Raw genomic sequence first — 17,316 nt, 5'->3', positions numbered from 1 at the left:
CCGGTGCGAAGTCAGATATAGTAGGTGGGACGGGCGCAGCACGTTTGCCAACTGCTGTGGAATCATCATCCTTGTATCGATATTGGTCTATACGGCCTCGAGAGTACAGGCGTATATAAAATATGAGACAATCGCGTCAGCGCCTGCTGCGTGAGCGTGAATATACGTATCTGAACGTGCCTTGAGATGTTACGCGCAGGGCAGCCTGCAAGCATGTGACGAGGCAACCCGACCAAGGAGTCACGGTTAGGGAATCTCCACGGTTTGGGCTGGAACACTGAGGCGGATGGAGTGTAACGATACAATACTGTCCTTTGTGGAAACCGGCACTGCGCTCGAGGGAGCCTTCTCTATATTGCTAATGGCTACTGTACTCGTATCACCAGGTATGGAGACAGGAAGAACTCTCCAGATGCGAAGAGCACGCACGCATGCATGCATGCCATTCCAGCTCCCTCCTCTAAATCCCTCAGTCGCCCAAGAGACAGGCGGGGGTAAAAATTATGATCCCAGCCTAACACGGCGTGACGGACGGTGGCTCCCTATCATAATTCATCGAGGTTACACGTCTCGAGGAGATCCTGCGTCAGTTTCCCCTTGCGACTGTACCCCTCGACGTACCGGTCCCCCCACTCGCCCACGGTGTTGTCATATGTCGTCTGGGGCTTGAGTTCGCACAAATGACACATGTTGGCCTTGAGGCCTTTCATGAGATCCAAGCGCGGGTATTCCTGGTGATGATGATGTGGCGTGGTCAGCCAGTGATGCGTATGCCTTGTTTTGCTTTGACTTGTTCGGCCACACTACGAGGAAAGACGATCTCGAGCAGCGATCGAACTCAACTCACCTTGACCACGGCATTATATTCATCCCAAGTCAACAACCCGCCAGGCACCCTGTCCGGGCCCTGGAAGTCGGCCCAAATCCCATAACTGCACGCCTGGACCTCGGGCTCCTTCTCAAACACGATGCTCCCGATGGTGTGCAGCGCGATGGAATCCCACACCAACTGCAGGCGATGTTTGTCCCACTCCTCGGCGGGGGCTTCGCGCTGGAGGAACCTGCGCGCGGCGTTGGCGCCGTCGACCTCGAATCTCTTGTCCGTGGTGATGATGTCCGAGTTGGGAGGGTGGCCGAGCGGGAAGCCCAGGTCGTGCATGATCGCCGCGAGGGCGTGGGCTTCACGGTCGCGATCCGGGAGGACCTTGTCGGCGATGATGAAGCCGAGGAGGAAGGACCGCACGATGTGGTTGTACGTGTCTGGTGTCGAGTATTGGCGGGTGTAGTCGAGGGCTTTGCTGATGAGGGGCGTGTCGGGCACGGTGACGCCGGCGAGCACCTTCGTGGGGAGGGAGGTGGATGCCATGTCCGGTACTGATTGACGATGGGGAGGATATGCTTGGTGCTGTTTGTTTCAGGTCAGATGGCATGCATGTCCGCCTCCACGAGCACAGAGAGAGGGGAAGAGAGAGAGCACGGTGATGAGCGGTTGGAAGACGCGATATCCGCAGCCTGCAGTTTGCAGTTCGCAGCTTGCAGCTTTCAGCTTTGCTCTTCACGAGCAGCTGAGGAATCGCTCGTAATTCCGCCCTGGAGTGAGAACTCTACCCAGTACCGTTACCGTCTGGTGCTGGTGCGACTAGATCGCTTCTTAGCCCTCTGCGTGTGTGCGAGAATGCCCCTCCGCCACCGCTGGTTCCCTCGCCTCGACCTTGTTGTGGTGAGAGATCCTGTAGCCGAGAGGATCCCCGGACGTGGCCACCTGTGACAGGCACAGAGGCGCCGGTACCGCGTGTTAGGGCATCTGAATGTGGATTGGAATTCGGATCGGCACGTTGGATGATGCGGACCACAGCAGCACGCTTCAGCTAATCAAGGCTGCCACCATCATCGGTAGTGTGGGTGATTGTCTTGGAGGGAGGAGCAGAACGTGGGCCTCATTGGCAGACAATGTCGACGATGCGACGCCGGTGAGAAAGCTAATCACCTTGCCCCGCCGACTACGCTCGCGGGTGGGAGGGTGGAGGGGCAATGCCGCCCATCGTCCAAAGTCTTTTCTTCTGATCAGGCATCTGGAGATAAAGCAGCGCTCAAAATTCGATCTCGCAAATACCGACATTATACGTATCATCACGCACGGTGGTTGTCTGTTGTCTGATGCCAGACCTCCAGCCGGCGAGCTTACGATTAACGATCAACGACTCTGATGCCGTCGCCTGAGCGTGCTCAGGCCGAGGGAAGCTCCACCGCCGCCACCGCCGCCGCGCCGCTGCCGTTGGCGGCTGACGAGGCCGAACTCGCCGTGGTCGATGTAGACGACGACGTCGACTCGGCCTTCGAGGACGGCGACAACATCTCCGAAACCACCTCCATCTCATCCTCGATCTACCGAGGGCGCATCATCAATGGACGCCGGTACTCGTCGCTGAGGGACGACTACTGGGGCCCTTCCGACGAACAGCAATACGAGACCCTCAATGCCGGCCATCTGCTGTACCTGGTCTTGGACTCCAACCAGCCGAATCCGCTGTTTCGGTCGCCGGTCGCGGAGCCACACAATATCCTCGACATCGGCACCGGGCCCGGCACGTGGGCCATCGACGTGGCCGACCAATTCCCCGCCGCACAGGTCTATGGCGTCGACCTTTCTCCGCCACCGTCGTCGTGGGTGCCGCCCAATTGCTTTCTCCAGGTCGACGACGTCCTGGAGGAGTGGACGTGGCGGGAGAAGTTCGACCTGATCCACATGCGTCTGATGCTCGGAGCCTTCACCGACAAAGAATGGGAGTCCGTGTACGAGAAATGCTTCGACAACTTGAAACCCGGAGGATACATCGAGCAGATCGAGATGGACGTCCGGGTGTTGTCGGACGACGGCTCTGTCGACCCGGACTCGCTGATAGCGGGCTGGGGTCAGACTTTTCTCGATTGCGCCCAGCGGGCCGGCCGACCGCTGGACACGCAGTTGACCATGCGAGCCAAGATCGAGGCCGCGGGCTTCGTCGACGTTCAGGAACAACTGTACAAATGCCCGATCGGACCGTGGCCCAAGGATCAGCTGCTCAAGGATGCCGGGAGGATCAACATGGCCCAGTGGAGCTCCGGCCTCGACGGCTGGGCCATGTTCTTGTTGACGAGATGGGGCGCGCCGGAGCCGTGGACCGCCGACGAAACCAGAGTATACGTGGCGAGAGTGAGGGAAGAACTCAAGAGGCCACGGCTGCACGCCTGGAATTACACGTAAGTCCCCCCAGATCCTTTCGACGTCCGACGCGAGGAAGTGCTAATTTTCCTCTCGCCAGTCGACGCGTCTGGGCAAGGAGACCATGAGGCGGTCATCTGGGGATGTGTACGACTTCAGCGAGTGTCCCGCGGCTGCATTGACCGGGGACTTGTAACTGTAACGGTAACTGTGACTAGTGGAGGAAATGAGGGACCGCAGACGACGTGCTCGCGTTCTGCGCTTGCATTGTGCCGACCATCGGACCACAGACTATTTCAACAATATATCTTTCGAGCACCAATATCGACCGTCACTGGCGCGGTTGATACGAACTGACCGGCATTCCGACCACACCGCGATTGATCAATGAGTTTCTCGTTTTGGCGACTCCCCTGGATTTCTCAATCCACCACCATTCGTGCCGGAGTGAGTCGTCTCGGAATCTTGGTGCCGACGAGCAGAAGAGCGGCATCAGACTACCAATAGTGTTCGTACGAACTCCAAGGCTGTTTCGCGTAGGCCTCAATCTTGTACTCCAGATACTGAGCGCAAGCCGCCGCGTGGCTCGGTCCTTCACCTCTTCGAGTCTCCCACGGCAGTTGATCGAGCCCAACCAACTGTCTCAGGCTGTTCTCGTGCAGCTTCCGTACAAGCTGATACTCGCTAGAAAAGTCATAAATAAACCCGTAATACCATTTGGACGTATTCGCCATTTGTGACATACTAGAGAGCAACCTTCTGCTTAGGACAGACGGTAAACCAACAATCATCGTCTGGGGGCACAAGGTATCATAAAGCTGCAACCTAAACTCGGTATTGCTGCCCGTGGAGCAAAATGAGGAGTGGCTGGCCAGGCTGTAGAATAGCCACATACCATAGCATGAGCCGAGCCAAACATCTTGGGTTGTGATGGGCGGAAGGGGGACTCGAAGTTCCAGCAGCCGCCGAATGACACGCGATGCACCACAGCGCACCGCAGTTATAAGCGCTTGCGCGGCGGCCTGTCTTGACGTACACATGCGTCGAATGAGGAGATCCACTACGTCGAACTGATACATCCGGATGGCAGTTTGAAGAATTCGGGTGCCTTGCACTGCCATTCCTTCGAACGACTCTGCTGCGAGTGAACGCGCCACGGAGAATTCGCAAGTAGCGAATGATTGGGAGTCTGACAAGATGAGCACTTGGAGTAGCTCAGCATCGCTAAGTCCAAGTGATCTTCTGTCCCGCAGCGTCTTGGAGGCTTCAACTTGTGCTCCTGTAACATCTTTCTTGGTGACCGCTCTGCCAGTTTTGAACACCGTTCCGAAAAATCCCACAGGCTCGACTCTTGCGAGACTTACTGCAGCGTGAAGTTTGCTTGCCCACAGCTGCAGTTCGAGAGTTTGACTAGGCTGATCATCGACCTCCATTGCAATGTCAGCATTCCATTCCAGGTCGCCGTCTTTTTCTCTACATGACGGCGGCACTAAGCATGAGACAAATGGCCTCAGTCCCACAGGGTCTAGCCCCGACCGCCCCTGACTGACTGCATTTTCTGTGCCAATATTCCTGGTGACCACGAAATCGTCGTCCTTCCGGTCCCGGGACAAGACCGACTCGGGAGTAGGCGAGGATCTCTGCATAGGCTTTGGCTCTGACCCTGTACCATCGGCCGCTGTTGCAAGACCATCACTTCTGTCAGACTTGGCTGCGATATTGCGGACCAGCAAGTCTTCAGATGACTCTGAATCGGTCGCGAGCGAAGTTCTTGATCCGAGGCGCGGCTTATTTGGGCAGCTGTAAATGGTTGTTCGATCGCTGGCGTTGCCATGATGATGATCTTGGCAAAGCATATGCTCTGGTAGGGTCTTGTTTGCCTGGTCCATATTGCGGGGCACCCTACCAGATATTTGCTGGGTTGAGTCGGCATGCCCCAAGCCATCTGTTAATGGCGGCGGCATCGACTCTTGAACAGGGGTCTCACGGAAAGGGGGCGCAATGTCGCAGACGCTGTCGGCATATGCCGTAGATTCTTCCAGGAAGCGTTGCATTGGAATGCTGAGACCTGTACGGTACAAGTTCATGTCCATACGTAAGGCCGCGAGTTCTGCCCGTAGTTCCGCAATTTGTGCGGTGTCCTCTTTCAACCCGGGAAGAAGCGCAGCCTTGACCCGAATGCTAGAGGTGTCGTTCTGGAGCGATTGGGTGGCTGAGAGGCTGACAAGGCTGACGGCAATTTGGAGCGCGGACTTGTGGGCTTCGAGGCTCTGGCGTAGTCGATCCGCTTCGTCCCGTACGGCGAAAGACCACTGCATCCTTCTAGCCACGGAAGCCGATGAAAGCTTTGATAGCAGAACACTCATTTTAACAACCACTCCGTCACACTCCCGAATGATTGTGGTGAGATTCGGACGCAGAGCGTCTGGATAAAAGCGGATGAGATCAGGCTGTCGGAGGGCGTCCAGGCATAGCGTCAGCGAGGCGATTTCCTTGGAAAAGGCGTTCATGTCCGCCCTAGCTTCATGAGCCACGAGCGCGAAGGTAGTGATTTGCTTGGACAAGGCTGTGAGGCCGCTGAGCAGGGAGATGCAGCCTGTCGTGATGGTAAGAGGGTCCATAGTGGCATATGTCGAATGATGGGAGGCCGCTGCAATATGATGCCGTCGTCGGATGGAGCTCGATCGGATAGGGAGTAAGGAGTCAACGATCTTCCATGTTGGAAGAGAAGAGCGACGTTCCGCGTTCGGTGTTCCGGCTGGAGGAAGAAAGCCTTACAGCCAAGAGATCCGGCAAACCGCGGCGAGCACAGCCCAGTTGCCCGAACATCAACTCAACTGGTTGATTGTCCAATCTCTTCAACCGTCCGATCGGCTATTGCAGCAATATCAACAGTGCCTCTATACACGACACTGTTGTGGCGAAACAGCTACAAGTAGCGGCCCCAGAGTCGAGGCGACTCAGCACCGCCCCTGCAATGACTACCGCAATTACGGACATTACCATGATGACTGCGACTGCGACTGCGACTGCGATACAGAGAGCTCGTGGATCGAGCCTTTGTGCAATCAGCAGAGCACTTGCTCGTGGGAGCCTTGCTACTGTGCTATCGTGGGTGAGCAGCGAAGAATTCCACCTGGTAGACGCAAGCATGTTGTACAGTATCTCAGGTTCGTGAAATGCACGCGTGTTCAAATTCATGGAACCTGCGAGTCTCGACGCTGACAAGATGTGAAGATTAGGAAAGTGGACCATCGATTCGATCAGACTGATGAAGTAGGTTATTTCAAGTCTCGGACATTTGTGAAGTGAGGCACCTACCAAAGTGACGTTCGCAACCTCGACCACCAACTGCGGACATCTTCATGCGCGATATGAGAGTAGATCCGAGTGTCCTTGCTTTGACGAGACACTGCTTCAACTTCCTCATGATCACTCAACCCGAGCCTGTGGACAGTAGGTCAACCAGATGAAGAGCCAAGCTGCCCTGGACGCCTTCTGCAACAACAGGTAGGTAAAAGACCCCGGGAGCTTCGGTTAAGCTTAATGTTTCTTTTCGTGAAGCTGCTGGTATATTCCGCTTGTTCGCAAAGAAGGGTCTAGTGTGAACGAATGCCACTTGGAGAGGGGTACCGTTCGAGAGTCTCCATTGTGACATTGAGGAAGATTTGCGAAAGTTCAAATATCGTTGTTGAACCGCGTGGAGAATAAAACGATGCTGGACGCCATCATACGAGACCGCGGACAGACTACCAGGTGATATCTGTCGGTGCGCAGGGATCGATGAGCCATCACCAAGCTGTTTCTGCTGATGTCCCCCTCTGCTGGGAAAGAAGTGGTGTCAAGTTAACAAGCAGGGAGACGAGCTCAGTAGACTTGAAATGATCATGTAGGAATTGAGGTTCGGGATGTGATCGTATGCGGGCACGAGGAAAGGGAACCGGGGCAATTTCCCGGTTATATCGCTGAATGGTTGCGACGAAGGTTGCTGATGAGGGTAGGAGATGACCTTATGCAAGACCAAGGAAGCTGCCGCTGAGCAGGGTTCTCGCTGTCTAGCTGTCCTTCTCGCTTCATCCTAACAAAAATTAATCAAGTAAATCTCAAAAGTCTCTGAAGGAGACTCTTCAAAATGAGGAGCCAAGAAGGGCTAGGCTCCAAATGTGGCTAAGAAGTTACGCCAATCATCTGCGGCGGACGCCGATGATGGCGAGTCATTCAGCGGATCATGACCAATAATTAAGAGGGCTCTTCGCTCTTTGCCATCACCCGAAACTCAGGGCTTCCATATCTGAGGCTGAAGCCGCCGTCTTCGTGGCATTTTGGCAATACAATTAGGCGCAATCTTTCTCATAACGGGAGCTCACAAAGTCTCGCCGGTAGCGGCGCCGACTTGGAACGAGGTCTTACGCTCTTGTGCCTGCAATGGGTTCCTAGAGCCATTGTTGAGCGATTCACAACCTCACCTCGGTCGTATTTAGTCCCACCACATAATCTTTGTACGGCGGCGACGAGATCCTGATCAGCAACATTCGGACAAGGGCTTTTATTTTCCGCTGACCTCAACCTCGACTGCCAAGTCGAGTAGGCTTGTGGGCGCCGTGCTTTCCATCGGACCATCTTAATGCCTGATCATCAGTTCCAGTGGCACATGCGTGAGATTGGCTGATGGGATAGAGGAGAAGCAGGAGCATGAACGTGTCCGACCGTTCTGGAAATCTTCTTGCCAGGTGAAGCAGAGCAGTTCCGGCAGGCTGGATTGCGAGGTCTTGTCCACGATCGTGGTATGAGCAACACGTTTGCAAGCAGCGCTGACAGTCACGCGTCCCAGTCGCCAGCAGCAGTCAGTCAGCTGTTCCTCTAACTGTCCATCCTCGATGATATCTCCATACCTTCAGCAAATGAACGGCCGATTCTGCAGTACCATGCTTCACTTGAAGAGCAAACTTACAAAGCTGCGTGTATCAATATGCTCCAGGACCAGCCAAACTTGGTTCCCTCTCCTCCACTCCGTCGGGCAAATTTAGGTACATCCCACGGACCGCGCAACGCCTTTCATCCTGCTGGCCTTGAGGATTGATACAGGAGCCTTGATGACGAAAATGACTTCTCGGACACGATGAACTGGGATGCACCCAGTCTGTAGATAGCCGAAGACGACCGCCGACCCAATTTGCCTTGGCCTCAAGCCCGGCATTGCACACGTAGAGATGGAATCTACAAGACACAACGGCGACATTAAATACTATGAGGTTTGAATGAATGAATGAATGAATGTAGTCTACCCGCTGCTGGATCCATCTCTGTCATCAGCTTTCTGACGCAGAAATTTGAGCACAATTGAGATGTAGTACTTCAGCGTCTTGAATACTAAGCAGGAACTCCAGTATGATGCCAGATGACTGTCCCCAGGAGCTCTTGAGGGTAACTGTCTTCATCGCTGTTCGACCAAAGGTGGCGATACTGATCGGGGTGGCTCACGCCTCGCCTGCATGAAACTGCTGCCGCTGGGAATGTGGTGCCCCATTCCCACGACCAGTGCCACGCGAGATAGATCCAAAAGTGGAAAACTAGTCATGTTCGGCAATGGGCAAGACAGCGCGTGAATCCATAAGCAAAGTCAGCATCGTGTATGCTCGGTTGTCTTCGGAACTGTACATTTGGACTAGCGTAGTAGTTTTTGGTGGGATGTTGCGCGCGAAGAAGATGAATGGATACATGTGCGGCCGTCTTTTAGTTATCTCCCTGGGATGCACGGGGCCCTGCGAAATATCTTGTTCCCACCCTCCACAATGGATCGCGAGTACGTGACATGCACCCCTTTATCGCTCATGGATTGTAGTATGGGCTGTCACTGTTATCAGGGTACAGATCCTCCTTCAGATTGATTCCCAACTCTTCACGCAAGGGCTTCAGCTCGTCTAGGTACTCCTGGTATTGTTGCGCGTTCTCGACCTTTGCCTTGATGCCTGCAAATTTGCGCATTAGCGATCGATTCCTTGTCGAGCTGATCGGAGAATATGCCCACCTTCGAATATCCTCACAGCAGTAGGGTAGTCGTTGACACGTCTCGCAGCTTTTAGGGCTGCTGTGACGACACCGGGCGAAGGGACGAGATCGTAGGCGAAAGCGTTGTTCAAGTTTCGCTGCGCAATCAATTAGACCTGACCAATATAATCCGCGTCCTTTTCCGTACCTGGAGCTCGAAAACATCCTGGACGGCATCAAATTCCTTCTCGTATCTAGAAACCCCAGATCAGCTGAGCTCCAACACATATCAGGTTGTCCTCGTTCGGCGGCCTGCCACTCCGAGAGCGAATAAACCTTCACCAACACAACTCCGAGCTCCATCGGGGATTGTACCTTGCAGAAAACTCCTCAAACGTCTCGTCTTCGTGGCCGGCGCTTCGTTGATTGGCTGAGGAGCTGAATGAGGCTCTGGCCGAAACATTTTGAGCTATGGCTGGAGCTCTCCTGAGCGATCGTATACAGGGTCGGAAGAGGTTGGAAGTGGCAGGACGAGCAGTCAGACGAAATACCGCGAGGGAAGCCATGGCGCAGCGGATGAGCGCAAAGAGAAGAGCTGTACACGTATGGAGGTGGTGGGAAATGTAGACCTTGACACTGCGGGCAAGTTTTGAACGGGCTGTCGATTGAAGTTCAGAGTCACCTGAGATTCGTCAAGGTTGCGGATTAGGATCCCTGAGCTTGTGAGTGGTTGAAATGACGCCTGTCAGCCAAGATGACGAAGCTAAACAGGCGTGCGAATTTTGGTTTTTGCTGTGTACGTGCCCGGTATTTCTCTTGTCATCAATTACCTTGCTAGTGATTGGCTCAGGTATTGGTCTGATCGAGCTCAGGCGTGCTCACACTCCGTTCTTGTGTCCTATTTCAGGGCACGATTCTGAGAGCTCTATCATAGTTCTGATATATGCTTTACTTGTCCGGTACGGAGTAGTCCAGTTCATTCACTACTTCGTATACTCAACCAAACCCGCGGCAAAATCGCTCTGCTTCTACTCCGTACACAGCACCATTCAGATCGATCTTCGCGGCTATCGTTCCATATACGAAACCCGCGCGGCAATCGCAACAGCTGACCTACGCGGAAATTGACAGCCAGGCACGCAGCGAATGGGAAGCGGCGGCTAAGGCGGGGCTTGGCTTATTACGACACTGGCTCCCTGGCTCGCCGGTCGCTCACAACGATTTTCCCCTGATTGCGGCCAACGTTGTCGTTGGGAGATTTCCTTTCCCATCCGCGAAAATTGCCAACCGCGACTGCCCGCCCGACCGCGTTGAAAGGTCCAGATATATCTCATCACCTTCCACTTCTTCCGGTTGCTCATCTATTTCGCCATCTTCTTCTTGTCCTTCCTTCCTTCTTTTCGTTCTATTCAGTTCTTCTTGAAGACTGTCACACATCGCTCCTTCCGCCTCAATTCTACGTCTGCGCTCAGCCCGTACAACCCACCACCCTGCGATCCGCGACGATAAGGCCCCCTTTCTCTCAAGATGGGTGATATTCTCAAATCAGTCCCTCTCCCCACGCTCGACCGGCCCTTCGGCGTCGAGTTATGGCCGTTCTTCGACAAAGGGTACTCGGCCGTCATGGGCTATTCCCCAACAGATTTCAATTTCGAGCCCGGCAAGACGCCTATGTCAACTTTCAAAGAGACGGTCATCTCGCTCGTCTCATACTATGTCATCATCTTTGGTGGAAGAGAGTTGATGAAGCACCGCAAGCCGTTTACGCTGAATGGACCCTTCATGGTGCACAATCTCTACCTCACGATCATCAGTGGTGGTTTGTTGGTGCTCTTTATTGAGCAACTGCTCCCCACTCTCGCCCGACGCGGTGTCTTCCATGCCATTTGCAGCTACGACGGAGGCTGGACTAAAGAGCTTGTTACACTTTACTATGTACGTTGGATCATCTGGGGGTGTCCCTCTGGCGGTGGCTAACCATCGCAGTTGAACTACCTCACCAAGTACCTCGAACTCATCGACACCGTCTTCCTTGTCCTCAAGAAGAAGCCACTTACTTTCCTTCACACCTACCACCATGGTGCTACCGCACTTCTCTGCTACACACAGCTTATTGGGCATACCGCGGTTTCCTGGGTTCCCATCACTCTGAACTTGTGTGTCCACGTGGTCATGTATTGGTAAGGCAGCAGTTGATTGTGTGGTTGAAGATTGGGATGCTGACAACAGAGGCAGGTACTACTTTCAATCCGCGCGCGGTGTCAAGATCTGGTGGAAGAAGTATATCACCATTATGCAAATCATCCAATTCGTCATCGACCTCGGCTTCGTCTACTTTGCGTCCTACACTTACTTCACCAGCTCCTACTTCACGTGGCTGCCCAATGCAGGCACCTGCGCGGGCGAGGAGTTTGCTGCCATCGCGGGTCTCGTCATTCTCAGCTCCTACCTCCTGCTCTTCATCTCCTTCTACTTCGCTACCTACCGTAAACAGACCATTCAAGGACGGCCAAGGAGAAATACCGGCAGAGAAGCCTTGATCGCTATGAGCGCCCTTCCGCTCCCTGACCCACACAAAGGCGCAGATGGTGTCGAACTCGACACGAAGAGCAATGGCGCTGTTACGACGGGCCGATCGAACGGACCTACCACAAGATCCCGCAAGGCTTAGACGGCCCGGGTGGACGATCGTTTTGATGAGGAGATATTTCGCGGCTCCATAGCGGCGTTTCGAACGGAAGAAGGCGATGCGGCCGTGAAGATGAGGCGCATAAACCCCAACAACCAGTCGGTCAGGTTCTCACTGGACGAATTTGAGGCTCGGTGAATTCTTGACGAGTGTCGACGGTGCGCTTGATTTGAAATCCACGCTCCCGGCACGGCCCGGAAGCGGACGAGTGTGAAGCATTATGCAGGGGAGAACAGATCGAACGATCCCCAGGTCGACTGTACAAAAGGTTCCAGGTTTCTTATTACGGCCAGGCTCATTGCATTCGTTGTGCGAGACCAGAGACGAGGTCCGGGTGTACACAGGAGGCGCTTCAAATTTCTTTTTGGCATTGTGTGACTAGAAACTAACATACTATTAATGCACGACCGTCTGATGTGGTGGCAAAACGGCGAAAGCAAAAGAGACAAAGGTTGTGATGACAACCATAAAACCAATGGAAAAACATCGAAAAACTGAAATTGAATTCTTCTGTCTATCGTGAAATGTCTATCTTGATTGCTTGAGAAGTTGTAAACGTCTGCGAAATCTCCTTTTCAAGCCCTAATCCGCCCTGATCGACTTCGACATTGAGGGTTTCCACGGTCTGAAGAGCACTCTTCAAGCCTGACAGCATGTATGTTTCGACCTCTGCGACCGGATCGCAGATTCTTACCTGCAAAGATGTTGAAAACTAATCCATGACAGTGGCAGGGAGGTGATTTGTGACTCTCGTTGCTCCGGGACCACTTCATCATCTTGCTGGCAGATCACGGTCTCCTCCGCTGCTCACGTACTGCATGCATGTAGCGCTCTCGCATAGCAGCACGCCATGGCTATGTACCATTTTCCTAGCCAACCCACCTCCTTGCACTTTGAAACAACCTCATCCAAGGCCCATACTCTCCCCACTCGCCAAACCCGCCCTTCTCGTCCAGGACCTTGCCCTCGGCGATGAAACTGCCGATGCCACCGAGAACCGTCCTCTCTGGGTGAGGCATCAGCGCCAGGACCCGGCCGTCGTGGCTCCTCACGCCAGCAATGCCAGCGGGGCTACCGTTCGGGTTTGCCGGGTAGTTCGTCGTGGGCGCGAGGGTGTGGTTGTCGACGTACCGAAGGGGCGCAAGATTTGCGTACGCAAAGTCGTGCGCCATCTGGGCGTCGAGCGTTTTCCGGCTCCCAAGCGGGATCACCGAGCGTGGTGTATCCGTGGTGAAACTGGCGCGGCCTTCGCCGTGCGCGACGGCAATGGGCAACGACGAGCCAGCCATGCCGTGGAAGAAGACGCTAGGGACCATGCCGCTTTCGGGAGGCGGGTCCGAGACTTTGACCATGCAGACCCGGGCTTCGTACTGTTCGGATTCGTTGCGTTCGAACGACGGCCACTTCTCCGCGCCGGGGACGAGTTCCTTGAGCTTGGAGAGGACTTGGCACCCGTTGCAGACGCCGAGGGTGAACGTGTCTTTCCTTTCGAAAAAGTGTTTGAACTTGGTGCGCGTGGCCGGGTGGAAGAGGATGGATTTCGCCCACCCCTGGCCGGCGCCGAGGCAGTCGCCGAAGGAGAAGCCGCCACAGAGCGCGAGGCCGACGAACGAGGAGAGGTCGTGATCGATGCCCAGGTGCGTTTGGTGTGCGGACGGGGAGAGAATGTCGCTCATGTGCACGTCTATGGCTGTGAAGCCCGCGGCGTCGAATGCGAAGGCCATTTCTGCGTGGCCGTTTGTTCCCTGGTCTCTGAGGATGGCAACGCGGGGGCGGGCCGTGGGACGCACGTAGTTGAGCAGAGAAGCCCGGTACGTGTTGATGTTCTCCTTGGGATTGAACGTTAGGTTATACGACAGGCCGGGATCGGCGTCGTCGAGGATGCTTTTATATTCCGCGTCCGCACAGGCGGGGTTGTCGCGAAGTCGCTGCATCCAGTACGACGTGTTGGACCATTTCTGCTGTAGTTGAGCTCGTGTGGCGCGATAGAGTAATTTGGCGCCGTGATAAATCGCCAGATTCTGCTGGCTAGATTTCGTACTGACGCGGCCAATCTTGTGGATTAAGCCTGGCGGAGGACCGCAGGTCGCGAAACAAGCCTTGAAGCGGTTTTCGTCCGACTTTCGCACCTGAAAGACCGCGCCGAGTTCTTCGTTAAACAAGCACGATATCACATCTGGTGTGCGTGGTGTAGGACAAATGTCATTGATCATGATTTCTATGCCGCAGCGACCGGCAAAGGACATCTCGACCAGGGTAGTGAAGAGGCCGCCGTCAGAGCGGTCATGGTAGGCGAGCACGAGATCTTGTTCGTGAAGCTGCTGCGTGGCATCGAAAAAGTCTTTGAACAAAGAGACCGAGCGGATGTCAGGGGCTTCATCGCCGATCTGTTTGAAGGACTGGGTGAGTATGGAACCGCCCAGCGCGCGGTGTGCGAGACCCAGGTCGACGAAGAAGAGGGTCGTTTCACCGACTTCGTTGTGGCGTTTAAGTTGCGGGGTCCATGTTTTGCGGATATCGAGGACCGGGGCGAAGGCTGAGATGACAACGGACAAGGGAGCAGTGACTTCTTTGGCTTCTCTGCTCGAAGGATCGGACCATTTCATTTTCATGGACATCGAGTCTTTGCCCACGGGAATAGAGACGCCTAGTTTGGGACAGAGAGACATTCCCAGCGCTTCGACGGCCTCGTAGATTCCCGCACCTTCGCCTGGGTGGTTTGCTGCGGACATCCAGTTCGCGGAGAGCTTGACCTGGGAAAGACGGTCCGGTAGGTCTGCTGCGGTTAAGTTCATCAGCGATTCGGCGACAGCCATGCGAGCGGATGCGGGCGGAGAGATGAGGGCAATGGTGGGTCTCTCGCCCATCGCCATTGCCTCGCCTGTCCTGATGCCGGTTGTGAGGGACGTTGCCGTAACTGAGACGTCTGCCACTGGGATTTGCCATGGCCCAACCATTTGATCTCGAGCCGTCAACCCGCCAACTGTCCTGTCTCCAATTGTGATGAGGAAAGACTTTGAGCCAACCGCAGGCATTTGCAGTACTCGAGAAATTGCTTCTTCGAGGAGACCGTCCGTGGAGGCATGGGGGGCGTACATGGTCAAGCTTGTGTCGAACCCGGGTAAATCCACTTTTCTCGTTGTCACGTCCCTGGTCATCTTCGGCGGCTTGCCAAAGAGAACTTCCATGGGGAGATCGATTGGGTCTTGCTGGTCATAGCCGTTTGCCGGGTGATTTCGGTCTGTCAGCCTTAATACCTGTCGCTTAGTCGCTCTTCCAACCACCGAAATCTCGCATCGTTCTCGCTTGGCGATCGATCTGAATTTGTTCATGCCTTCTTGTGCAACCGCTAGGACGTACCGTTCCTGGGCTTCGTTGCACCATATCTGAAGGGGGCTCATACTTTTATCTGCACAGTCGACATCACGAAGCTCGAATTCTGCACCAAGACCCGAGTCCTTAGCAAGTTCCGGGAGTGCGTTCGACAGACCTCCTGCACCAACATCGTGGATGAAGAGGATAGGATTGTGCGAGCCAAGAGCGGTGCAAGCAGTAATGACTTCTTGAGCTCTCCGTTGCATTTCGGGGTTGCCACGCTGGACACTTGCAAAGTCCAATTCAGCAGTACCCTCCCCGGAACTGACGCTGGAAGCTGCGCCGCCTCCCAAGCCAATGAGCATAGCCGGTCCGCCCATCACGATCAGAAAAGCACCGTCGTTCACAATTCCTGGGTCCTTCAGTGCGTGCTGTGGTCGAACCGTGCCAACGCCACCGGCAATCATGATAGGCTTGTGATAGCCTCTGACCTCTGAAGACTCTTTACCTGTCTTCATGTCTACCAGCAGTGTTCTGAAGTAGCCTGCCGTACAGGGTCTACCAAATTCATTGTTGAAAGCTGCGCTTCCGATAGGGGCTTCGAGCATAATATCGAGGCTGCTCGCAATGTGGTGGGGTTTGCCATAGTCAAGTTCCCATGGCTGGCGGTGTTCAGGTATCAAAAGGTCGGATACGCAAAATCCTGAGAGTCCTGCTTTTGGTTTCGCCCCTCGTCCTGTTGCGCCTTCATCCCTGATTTCGCCGCCCGAGCCGGTAGCGGCTCCTGGAAATGGCGAGACAGCAGTGGGATGGTTGTGCGTCTCAACCTTGATGAGCATATGCACTCCTTCTTTTGTTGACTTCCACTGACCATTGAGATCATCCGGGGCCCACTGACTTCCACTACTGCCCTCAAGCACGGCTGCATTGTCGCTATACGCACTGACAGTACCTTCTGGAGTCTGTTTATGAGTGTTTCTTATCATGCCAAACAGCGTATTGGTCTTTGGCTTGCCGTCGATCGTCCAGCTTGCGTTGAAGATTTTATGTCGACAATGCTCGGAGTTGACTTGAGCAAACATGAACAGCTCGACATCTGTAGGTTTTCTTGGCACAGGACCATCCTTCGAGTATGCTTCCACGAGGTACCGAATCTCCGAGTCATCCAGCGCGAGACCTAGCTTGCGGTTCAAGTCTCGCAGTATCTCCACAGGGCTGTTGCCACCATTATATAAGTCATAAGTTCCGAGCGTACCGGGTTCCTGGTGCAGGAACAAGAGATCTAGATCGGGCTCATCTGGTGAGATGGTCTCTGTCATCCGGTCATATAGGAAGTCGAGACTCGCATTGTCCAAAGACTGTCCGTCTTCAAGGAAAACTGTGATCTTGATACCTCTTTCAATCCTCTGCACGACCTTCCGCAGTCCGCACACGTGTGCAATGCTCGTGGCCTTCGAACTCCACGGTGATATAGTGCCCGGTCTTGGCAAGACGTGGAGTACTTTTGAAGGCTCGTCTACCTTTTCTTGCGCCTCTTCATGGTGCCCATCGGTCAACAACTTCATCAGAAGGGCAATGCTCTCTGAGTCAAGGCGACCTGCTGGTTCGACATAGTGAATATATTGCCCTTGGACGTCTCGGGCACCTATGTTGGAGGCCAGAGCCTGGCGGCGAAACTCGGAGAACGCTGATACGCCAGGGATGATACAGACCTGAGGCGTAGCCATGACTGGGTTGGGTGGTCTGTAATCTAGGCGCTCGCCTTTGATGGCATGGCCATGTGGTAACGACTAGACACAGGTAGGTGATTTTGTCCAGTCAACGAGACCAGCTGGTAACCCTCGCCCCTCAATGAGTGCCAGTCTGATGTGGTCAGAGTCTCAAAAACATGAAGGTGGCCATCCGCAGAAAACCGAATACGGGTCTGCAGGCTTGTCACGAGACTCGCATAAATTTTGTATCCGATCACTTGCTGAAGAAAGTCATCGGGCCAGGGTCGTTGATGCCATTTGCCGCCGGTGGTGTGCGGTTGTAGGAAACATGCAAAGTTTGCGCGCTCGTGGCTTGGCAAGACGAGAGTGACGTCGCTCCCAGGGAGAGGTTGGTGAGGTGGAGGGCATGT

The 17,316-nt window shown here is 54.5% G+C and overlaps 6 protein-coding genes across 6 annotated transcripts; 2 read left to right on the top strand and 4 right to left on the bottom strand.

Annotated features, from left to right (window-relative positions):
• Positions 1–545: 545 nt before the first annotated feature.
• Positions 546–1,366, bottom strand: G647_03864 (uncharacterized protein; the record flags this gene model as incomplete). The annotated part of the gene is made up of 2 exons (XM_008728209.1): positions 546–731; positions 848–1,366. 2 exons carry the CDS (start codon positions 1,364–1,366, stop codon positions 546–548), a joined length of 705 nt encoding a protein of 234 aa, XP_008726431.1.
• An 840-nt stretch (positions 1,367–2,206) lies between these two features.
• Positions 2,207–3,244, top strand: G647_03863 (uncharacterized protein; the record flags this gene model as incomplete). The annotated part of the gene is made up of 1 exon (XM_008728208.1): positions 2,207–3,244. One exon carries the CDS (start codon positions 2,207–2,209, stop codon positions 3,242–3,244), a length of 1,038 nt encoding a protein of 345 aa, XP_008726430.1.
• A 455-nt stretch (positions 3,245–3,699) lies between these two features.
• Positions 3,700–5,823, bottom strand: G647_03862 (uncharacterized protein; the record flags this gene model as incomplete). Its single annotated transcript, XM_008728207.1, has 1 exon — positions 3,700–5,823. The coding sequence occupies one exon, from the start codon at positions 5,821–5,823 to the stop codon at positions 3,700–3,702; it is 2,124 nt and encodes a 707-aa protein (XP_008726429.1).
• Positions 5,824–9,031: 3,208 nt separating this feature from the next.
• G647_03861 (uncharacterized protein) lies at positions 9,032–9,756 on the bottom strand (the record flags this gene model as incomplete). Its single annotated transcript, XM_008728206.1, has 4 exons — positions 9,032–9,171; positions 9,231–9,348; positions 9,399–9,444; positions 9,566–9,756. The coding sequence occupies 4 exons, from the start codon at positions 9,754–9,756 to the stop codon at positions 9,032–9,034; spliced, it is 495 nt and encodes a 164-aa protein (XP_008726428.1).
• Positions 9,757–10,717: 961 nt separating this feature from the next.
• Positions 10,718–11,861, top strand: G647_03860 (uncharacterized protein; the record flags this gene model as incomplete). The annotated part of the gene is made up of 3 exons (XM_008728205.1): positions 10,718–11,125; positions 11,177–11,370; positions 11,426–11,861. The coding sequence occupies 3 exons, from the start codon at positions 10,718–10,720 to the stop codon at positions 11,859–11,861; spliced, it is 1,038 nt and encodes a 345-aa protein (XP_008726427.1).
• An 887-nt stretch (positions 11,862–12,748) lies between these two features.
• On the bottom strand, positions 12,749–16,921 carry G647_03859 (phosphoribosylformylglycinamidine synthase; the record flags this gene model as incomplete). The annotated part of the gene is made up of 1 exon (XM_008728204.1): positions 12,749–16,921. One exon carries the CDS (start codon positions 16,919–16,921, stop codon positions 12,749–12,751), a length of 4,173 nt encoding a protein of 1,390 aa, XP_008726426.1.
• Positions 16,922–17,316: the final 395 nt, after the last annotated feature.

The sequence above is a fragment of the Cladophialophora carrionii genome, assembly GCF_000365165.1.
Source record: "Cladophialophora carrionii CBS 160.54 unplaced genomic scaffold supercont1.3, whole genome shotgun sequence".
NCBI lineage: Eukaryota > Fungi > Ascomycota > Eurotiomycetes > Chaetothyriales > Herpotrichiellaceae > Cladophialophora > Cladophialophora carrionii.
The sequence above is the reverse complement of the archived record's forward strand: the minus strand, read 5'-3'. Positions and strand labels throughout refer to the sequence as shown.